We start from the raw sequence: 9,820 nt of genomic DNA, 5'->3' as shown, positions 1-9,820 counted from the left end.
TTTTTTTTTGTTCTTTTATTTGATAAGGTATGTATAGTGGTGATATTTGAAACTTGAGAATAAATCAGTATTTCAAACTTTCAAAAGAATTAAATCTCAAGAATTAAGAAGTGAAAGACTATACGAAGTATATATGTATACAAATTTTTTTTTTGAAATAAAACCTCTTCTCTACCACAACTATGGACAATTTTTTTTCTTTCTTTCTTTGTATGCTTATTCTTAAAAATTCGAATATGGCATATGAAAGACCTTAGGATCATGGATGAGTTTTCAAAATAACTATCAATTTGGGTGTTGTATGTTTTTATCCATAAGTCATTTTGAACTATATGGTCTAACCATGAAGATCATTTTTTTCTTTGTGAACTTTATCATGTTCACACAATTTTTTCAAAAATACTACTTATATGAAAAAAATTGCATATTTATTTGTAAAAATTTCATCAAACATGAGAATCTAATAAGTATGAATGTGTTTAGAGAAAGAAACATAATTTATGAGATACACATTTAATATTTCAAGAGTGATAAACAATTCAATCATAAAAATGTAAATCACTATTTTTTATTGAAACATGGTTTTGAAGTGATGAAACACCATTAGAGTTGGTGAACATCATATTCAACCATAGTTTTTGTCAAAGTCGTGTGTGAGTTAAAAGAGTGTACACATAAGTGCAAGATCATGGTTCCACCATGAGAATTCCTTCTACATACCCACATGCATTATGAAATGCATGTTTGTATGGTTGAGGACATAGAGAGAGAAGAGTTTGAACAAAATCAAAATGCATAAAATGTAAATCAACTTACCTCTCTTGTTTTTGCAAAGAAGCTTGAACCAATTCACACCTTTGATCTTCAACCAACAAGTGGTGTAGGATAAAGTTTCTCAAGGGCACCCAACACTACACTCAAGTGAAAGAAGAAAAAAAAACCTAAAATTGTGGGAGAGGGAGAGAGAAGAGAGACCTCTCATCTTTATTTTGAGTGGTATTTATAGGCAAAAACTCCTGATTATAATGAGATGTGTGGTTTAAATCATATGTAAGAAGATAGAGGGTTGAGATTGGTCTAACCATTTTTTCATTTTTTTTTTTCAAATATGACTCTTGACTTCTATAATCATGTGAAGACTTTCATCAATTTGAAAACTTATAAAAATGCTATGATTTCTAGCCATTTTTACTTTTGTTTTTCTTAGGATTTGTAGAGATTTCACCTTGAGATCCCTGTGAAATCCTATTGGCTACAAGTACCAAGATAATAATTAGGCCAAAACCGTCCTTCCTTGGTTAGCTTCTAGTTGGCTTCATTGCAACTAGTTCTAACTATTTAGTTATATTTTTGACATATTTTATTATTTGTTAGTTTTACCATTTCTTGATATTACTTTTAGGAACCTTAATTTATAAAATTTTCATATTGATCCTTATTTTATTTTTAGAAATTTTAAATTATAATTTTTTTACTTTGAATCTTTTAGTTGGATCCAATCCAATTAGATTTGTTCTAAATTTAAATTAGATTCAAAATTGATCACATATTGATGCGTGTCCCTAACTCCTTTTATATATATATATATATATATATATATATATATATATATATATATATATATATATATATATATATATATATATATATATATATATATATATATATATATGAGAAGCACAACTCGTACAGTTCCCAAGCGCGATGCTCGGTGGAGATTGAATATAATCTCTGATCGGTGATGTACAATATGACCGGACATGGGTGGTAGAACCTTGATCTGTTAACCAACATTTTCCCATCTAAATCACACAAACACTTCAAAAGGGTCAAAGCATCTAAGTCATCACGGCATAATAGGGGTGCAGCTGTAGTACGGCGGAGTACAAGTCAATAGGCACCAGAACATTTTTGTTCAATTTTGGACTCAGTTAACCAATGTTGTAAGTATCCGACGATACGTTTATAGGCAGAAAATCGATATGCATCACCCTTTAATAGAATATTTTTTAATAAATGTAAAAATATGAAAATTTAATTTTTAATATTATGTTAATGGTTTTAACATGTCACATTCTGATTGACATGTAATGTTTTTATTTTTTGGCCGATACAGAACCATTCACTTGAGTATCGGTATTGGTCCGATACATTTGAATAGTTGGCCAAACAAATTCAGAGCTGATACTGACAACATTGCGCTCAACTATGAGCTGGTCTAAAATTATCCAATTTTTAAAATAAAACCCTTTTAAAAACTATATATATATAGTTTTTAAAGTTTTTAAAAAGGTTTTATTTTAAAAATTGGATAATTTTAGACCAGCTCATAGTTGAGCGCAATGTTGTCAGTATCCCGGCTCTTAATCGTTTGGCCAATGATTCAAATGTATCGGCCGATACGGATACTCAAGTGAATGGTTCTGAATCGGCCAAAAAATAAAAAATAAAAACATACATGTCAATCAGAATGTGACATGTTAAAACCGTTAACATAATATTAAAAAATAAATTTTCATATTTTTACATTTATTAAAAAATATTCTATTAATGGGTGATGCGTATCGATTTTCTGCCTATAAACGTATCGTCGGATACTCACAACATTGGTTAAACTGAGTCCAAAAGTGAACAAAAATGTTCTGGTGCCTATTGACTTGAATCCCGCCGTACTACAGCTGCACCCCTGTTCTGCCGTGATGACTTAGATGCTTTGAAGAGTTTGTGTGATTTAGAGGGAAAATGTTGGTTAACAGAGCAAGGTTCTACCACCCATGTCAGGTCATATTGTACATCACCGATCAGGGATTATATTCAATCTCCACCGAGCATCGCGCTTGGGAACTGTACGAGTTGTGCTTCTCACAAATCTATCAAGCGAGATGTGCAGTAGGGATTGAATATAACTAAGCATCAGTTATATGCAATATGACCAGATCTGCTCTCTATGTTGTGCTATGCTCAGTACTCGTGCTAAGCAGTGTTTGTACTTTCAATGATGAAAGCTCGGATTCAATGGTGGCTGGCTATGTAATAAAGATATGGGTACGACCCCACAATGTAATGCGGGTTCCAAAATTTTTGGGAAAACAGGACACATGGACAACGTTTCTTTATTTTTTTTTAATCAATATTTTTTTATTTATACATTTTAATTTATAAAAATATATTTGTATCGATACATTATGATAAATCATTAAAAATTCTTAAAAATATTAAAATCATAGTTACAAGTAGGGATGTGAACCCGCCTGGTTTGGAACCTGATTTGAGATGATGGTACCAGGCCGAGACTCGGGTCAAATGGGACCCACCATAAGAAAAATCATACCCGATCATATAAAAATTACATGAATCAGACCCGATAAAATAATATATATTTTTATTATTTTTGCATTGAAAATTTGTGGATCTTAGTCAAAACTCGGGCCGGACCTGGGTCTGGCATGAATTTTCACAAATCATACCTGACTCCATATATTAATCGGACCCTTTGGGTTCAACTCAGATTCTAACCAGACCTTATTTATCACCAAACCCTGACCTTATAAGGTTTATTATGAGTCGGATCTGGGTCAAACCCGACCCATTGACACCCCTAGTTATGAGTGTTAGTGTTAATGTAGAAATGGAAATTCAAACATACACGAAGTTAACATGAAACGAAATACCAGCTTACATGAAAAACAAAACAGAAAAAAGAAGTGTGGTAGCACATCCTATAACAAAGATGAAAAATCAAGAATGGTGGCTCATGGGCAAAGGCGGAGGCTCAGTCCTGTCTCTCGGCCCAGTTAATTTTTTTTTAAAGCCCAGTCCTAGCCCAACCCTGATTCCAAAGGCGGAGCTGAGGGGGGGGGGGGGGTGGCAGGACTGGACTGTAGCCCAATCCTGCCTCCCAGCCTAGTTAATTTTAATTTTAATTTTAATTTTTTTAAAAGCCCAGTCCTGATTCCTGGGTCGGATCCAGCACATGGAGAGGGCGGGCACCCACCCGTGCTAGATCTGACCCGTTTAACTTATTACCCCTCAGCCCCTCTTCTTCTTCGATCTTGATTTTGAGTGACCTAGTCCTTACCATCATCTTTCTCAAATCTCTCGACTCCGGATGACTGATCCAACGTCGCTCAGTCACCCAACTTTTTGTCCGATGCCAGCTGAGCTTTTCCTCCGACGTCGATCGCCCATGCTTCTCCTCCAAGCCTCCGACACTGCGCTCGTGCTCGACGATGAGACTTGATCTTTTGGGTAATTTGACTAATCAAATATATTCTAGTTTGGTTTAATCAAATTATAGGTGAATTAGAGTAGATTGGAGTGGGTTTAATCAAATCAACTCTGAAGTAGGGTTGATCCTAACCTGAAACAATTCAGTGTATTTATTTTTGATCAAATTTTATTTAAAAAAAAAATTACCCATTTTGAAGATAAATCCTATTTTTAATTCTTGAATGAACTTCCATGCATATATATATATATATATATATATATATATATATATATATATATATATATATATATATATATATATATATATATATATATATATAGATGTCTCTCAGTCTTTTATCTCATGTTAATTGTTTGACTCACAAATTAAATTAAAGTGGAAGATGAATGTTGTCTGTTGATGGTAATTATATTTTTTGATATAATAATTCTACTTTATCTACTCATTTTAGTTGGAACAAAGCTAGGAGAAGGTTGTGAATCAGTGACTTCTGAATTTTAGAATAAGTCATGATTTCTAAATTATAGAATCAACTATCTACTTTATCTACTCAAATTATATAGAATTATAGAAAAGTCCTGACTTCTAACTTGTGTTTTAATGTTTTGATATTCAAGATATATTTTACTTAAAAGCAAAGTTACAACATTATCAGATTGATGTCGTTTCTTATCCTCGATTTCAAGTACCTACTCTACCTGATTTGTATCAAAAGTTGGTTGCAAGTGGAAGGTTGGAAAGTTATGTCATGCTAACTAGATTATTTCATCTTGTATTGACATTACCAGTTTCTATGAACATTTTCAGTGATGAAGCATGTGAAGACGGAAATTCGTAACAAAATGGATGACGATTTTTTTGATGACTGTATGACATTGTACATCGAACGATAATATACTATGACTTTAGTTATAGATTAATCGTCGGGGTCTATTTTAGTTGGTACTTTTGTATTTTGATTTATTTTGTCATAAATAAAATTTATGCATTGTTATGAACTTCAAATTATTGCACCAGTGTAATATATTGCCATTAGATAATATTTAAGAACTTTCCATTGAGGTTGAGAGATACTGCAACAGATAGTTTGATTTGTCCATATGAAATAGTTTTTTATTAATAATTATAGCCATTTTTTATTTTATCCCAAATTTTTTTTGGGGCGCTGCCCCCAAACCCCCGACTATCATACATTTTTTTTTTTGCTATACCCTTGCCCCCCCCCCCCCCCTACACACACACATGAATCCTAACTACACCCCTGCTCATGGGTGACACCACCGTGACCCCTTTATTGTTCATGGTTGACTCAGATGAATCATTCAAACTTGGCTTCTCCATCAAGATCTGGTTTGACTCATGGATGCAAGTAAACTTGTGGTTGGCATTCACTAACCTAGTAATTGGCTCTAAAAGTCCTGAGCAGGTTGTATGTTACCCCCTGAACACGGGGCTGCGTGTCAGGGGTCCGAATGAGTGCCACGTGGCACTCATTCGGACCCCTGAACATGTGGCCCCGTGTTCCAGCGGGAACATACACCACCCTCCACAAAGTCACAGCTGATGTGCTAATGACTGGCAGATGTGTGAATGACTTGTCAGTCATACTTTGATTGCCCCCCAACAAAGACTGCAGCTTCCATCCCAAAGCGAAGCTGAACCCGACCCAAGTAATGCCGGCCAAGTTTGGGTTATGATTGTTATTGGATATCTGATCCAAACCATCTTCACCCAGAGTTTTATATGTATTTTCATAAATATAAAACTCCTTAAATCATATGGATCTGGGTTTGAGATTTCATTTTTTTAACCGGACAAAACCGAAACTCAAACCCATCGGGGCAAATAGTTATTTGAACGGGTTTGGCTATGGTTTCGGATACCTCACATGTTAACGGCCCTACAGGTTTGCAATAGGTATTCATTGATCGTCATGTTAATTAAATTTTGCTGAACCATTTTATAGTCATTTTTCTTATGGGCCTTGACATCAGCACACCAAAAGTGTGCAATAACTGATCCACCCGCCCTATATGACAATATTTTTTCTCGTGAATTGTGTGAAAACGGTTCCTATTGGGGTGCCCCAAATGTTGCGGATGCGTTCGATACTCATTTTTCTCATGTTCCACATGTTTCATTTTTTTCTTTTCTTGAACCTGCACTTTCTGTATTGAAAAGTCATGGGTTAAAGAACGGAGAATGGAGACCAGATGAAGCACCAGAATTATTGCCTCCCCCACCCTTTCTTTAGACCCCTCTTCTCTGGAAATCTTATAAATCCCCATCTTGGGTTGCTCTCAAGGTTCAGACCATAGTGGTGGGAGAGAGAGAGAGAGAGAGAGAGAGAGAGAGGAAGAGGCACCAGCCTTGCTCAAATTGATAGAGAGAGAGTCCCAAGGTAAGGACGAAATAGCAAAGGAAGGCTGCCACACCACCTTTTGCATCAAAGTCATGTATTTTTGTTTTCATAATTAATGTTTGCAGAGAGAGACTCTCACAGTTCTGTGGTTGGTTTCATATCTCATCTCATCTCAATCTTCCTTTGGAATAACAAAAGATAGGACAAAGAGGGAGAGAAACACTAGCAGAAAAGGAGAGTTTTAAGAGGTGCAAGGATGAGTTCTTCATGGAATATGGTTGCTTTGGGAGTACCCACAATCCTTTCCTCTCACCGTTTACCCTCAATGTCTTTGTTTTCATGTAAATTCAATCTGAATCAACAAATATGCTCTGTTTACAACCTTGGAAAAGAATCCAAACCCATCTTTTCTCTAACAACGAAGACCCCATCTTTCATTTCTTGGTTTTCATGTCCTAAACTTGCATCCAAGGTCTCTGTTTCAATTTCAGCCCCCGATCTTGTGGGCGACGTTGAAGAGGAGAAGAAAGAAGGTGAATCCATCGAAATCCCGCAATTCGACTTCAAGAATTACATGGTGGTCAAGGGAAACTCTGTGAACGAGGCTCTGAGCAAGGCTGTGCCCCTGAGGGAGCCTGAGATAATCCATGAAGCCATGAGATACTCACTTCTCGCAGGCGGGAAGCGCGTCCGGCCCATACTCTGTGTCGCCGCCTGTGAGCTCGTCCGCGGGAAGGAAGAGGCTGCAATGCCGTCTGCTTGTGCTGTTGAAATGATCCACACCATGTCTCTCATTCATGATGATCTCCCTTGCATGGACAATGATGATCTCCGAAGGGGAGTGCCCACAAACCACAAGGCTTTCGGTGAAGATGTGGCTGTTCTGGCTGGGGATGCCCTTCTTTCCTTTGCTTTTCAGCACATTGCAGCTGCTACCCAAGGTATTACTCAAGACCGAGTTCTCAGAGCGATCATTGAGCTAGCACAGGCATTTGGATCCGAGGGGCTTGTTGCCGGTCAGATCGTCGATACGCGATCGGCCGGATTATCTGATGTCAGTTTGGATCATCTGGAATACATACATCTTCACAAGACAGCAGCTCTATTGGAAGCCTCAGTCGTGATCGGAGCGATCGTCGGAGGCGGCACAGAAGAAGAAATAGAGAAACTGAGAAAATTCGCAAGGTGCATTGGCCTGCTGTTTCAGGTGGTGGATGATATACTTGATGTAACAAAATCCTCAGCAGAGTTGGGAAAGACTGCTGGGAAGGATCTGTTGGCTGATAAAACTACTTACCCCAAACTGTTGGGGTTGGAGAAATCTAGACAATTTGCAGAAGACTTGAACAGAGAAGCCAAAGAACAGCTTGCAGGATTTGATGTCAACAAGGCAATGCCATTGATCTGTTTAGCAAATTATATCGCTTATCGCCAGAATTAGATTGCCACAGGATACTTACTTCAATTGTTCATCTGTATAGATAGAGTAAAGAATTTAGATTTGGTCTTTTGTTTCACTTGTCCTCCTCTGCTGTCTAATAAGTTCTTTAGTTTTCATAGCTTTCCTGGTTGGAAAACCAGTCAAATTTGTCTGCTGCCTGATGGCTCATCTAAATGAAGAGGCATACAAGTATCCTGCCATGTAATAATATTATGGAGATGATTGTAATGGGACACTGTTGATATAATAATAGTTTGGTGATAGTGGGCAATAATCTGATATGTTCAATGGTATAGGCAATATTTGCTTTTTTTCTTCTTTCTTTGTGTATATGTATCAATCACAGTCGCAAATCTTGTTTTCAGGATTTTCTCAGTAAAGGAAAATCTGGCAATAAATTAAAAAAATTGTTTTCTAGAAAGATATGAAGAAAATATCAGTATATCTAACTTTTAAAGTATAAAAATCACAAGATGTGAAATAAAATGGCTATATTTGTGATTAAGATATTAATATAATTACACGTGTAAGTGTGCAAGAAACGCAGTCGCAAAATTCAATTGGATTCGGCCATGCTGTTTAATTATTCAAGTCACTGTTTCCTACAGAACGGTGTTGTTTACTCGCAACCACTCTAATATTTGGGATTTAAATGAGGCAAAATGCCTAAAATACATCATTTCGATGGTACGGAGTATGGAATTGTTAATGTTATCTGACGAGCATATTCATCCAAATGGCGATGAGATACGCTAGCCTATGGGTAGGGGGGTGTCAATGGGTCGGGTTTGACACAGACCTGACCCATACCAAACCCTATAGGGTCAGGTGATAAATAAGAAGGCTCAATTAAAATCCAGGTCGGGTTTTGATTAATATATAGAGTCGGGTATGGTTTGTGAAATTTCATACCAGACCCCGTCCTGACCCGAGTTTCGAATGAGATCTACAAATTTTCAATGTAAAAACGATAAAAAAATTGTTATTTTATGGGGTATGGTCTGGGTCTAGTTCAAGTAATCCTTATAGGATCCAGGTATGGTTTCTCTGATTAGACATGAGTCCAGACCCAGTACCATAATCTTGAACGAGGTTTGGGTCTGATTTCACTGGATCCAAATCAAACCCGACCTGTTGACACCCCTACCTATGGGTTGTTTCCTTGTGCAAGACGTGCAACATCATGGGCTGCACCCCTTAACCAGAGAGAGAGAGGGGAAAAAAAAATAGAAATAAAGAAAAAAGTTACGCCGTTGCCGGGGATCGAACCCGGGTCACCCGCGTGACAGGCGGGAATACTCACCACTATACTACAACGACCTGTTGATGATCGTGTGGCCTAACTATATTTACTAAAATAAGAATTTTATCAAGGAAAGGAATTCTGCAAATACGCAGTCAGATCACCTCAGCAAGACATATAATTTTGTGTTTCGACTTTCAAAAACAAAAAAAAAAAGAAAGAAAAAAAAAATAAATTAGTATGAAAACCATCAGTAATTATTCCATTATTAAGAGATGGTGTGAAACTTTTATTTTTATACCCGCCTAGCTTGAAGGATCTTCGTCGTTAGAGGTCATTTACCTTCTTTAACATATGAAGCCCAAACTTTTATGTTAACAGCTTCATTTTGCCTTGCAGTGAAAACACTCCCAAAAGCCTAGCACAATTCTGACTTTATGGGAACCGAATTTCATGCCGAAACATGTCAAAATAACAATTCGTATGGTTAACCAACAGGGGGCTCCGCGTGGTTGGTAGGAGCTGTCAGTGCACGTCTCCTTG

The 9,820-nt window shown here is 36.8% G+C and overlaps 1 protein-coding gene and 1 non-coding gene across 2 annotated transcripts; one reads left to right on the top strand and one right to left on the bottom strand.

Moving 5' to 3' along the window:
* Window positions 1-6,539: 6,539 nt before the first annotated feature.
* Window positions 6,540-8,308, top strand: LOC149847950 (geranylgeranyl pyrophosphate synthase, chloroplastic-like). Its single transcript, XM_090010256.1, has one exon. It carries the CDS (start codon window positions 6,850-6,852, stop codon window positions 8,032-8,034), a length of 1,185 nt encoding a protein of 394 aa, XP_089866382.1. The 5' UTR covers window positions 6,540-6,849; the 3' UTR covers window positions 8,035-8,308.
* A 974-nt stretch (window positions 8,309-9,282) lies between these two features.
* Window positions 9,283-9,354, bottom strand: TRNAD-GUC (transfer RNA aspartic acid (anticodon GUC)). The gene has a single exon. It is a non-coding gene; the product is annotated as a tRNA-Asp (tRNA).
* Between the last annotated feature and the right edge of the window lie 466 nt (window positions 9,355-9,820).

This window comes from Nuphar pumila, chromosome 1 (genome assembly GCF_984573655.1).
Source record: "Nuphar pumila chromosome 1, dmNupPumi1.hap1.1, whole genome shotgun sequence".
NCBI classification, from domain to species: Eukaryota; Viridiplantae; Streptophyta; class Magnoliopsida; order Nymphaeales; family Nymphaeaceae; genus Nuphar; species Nuphar pumila.
This window is presented reverse-complemented; position numbering and strand designations above follow the sequence as displayed.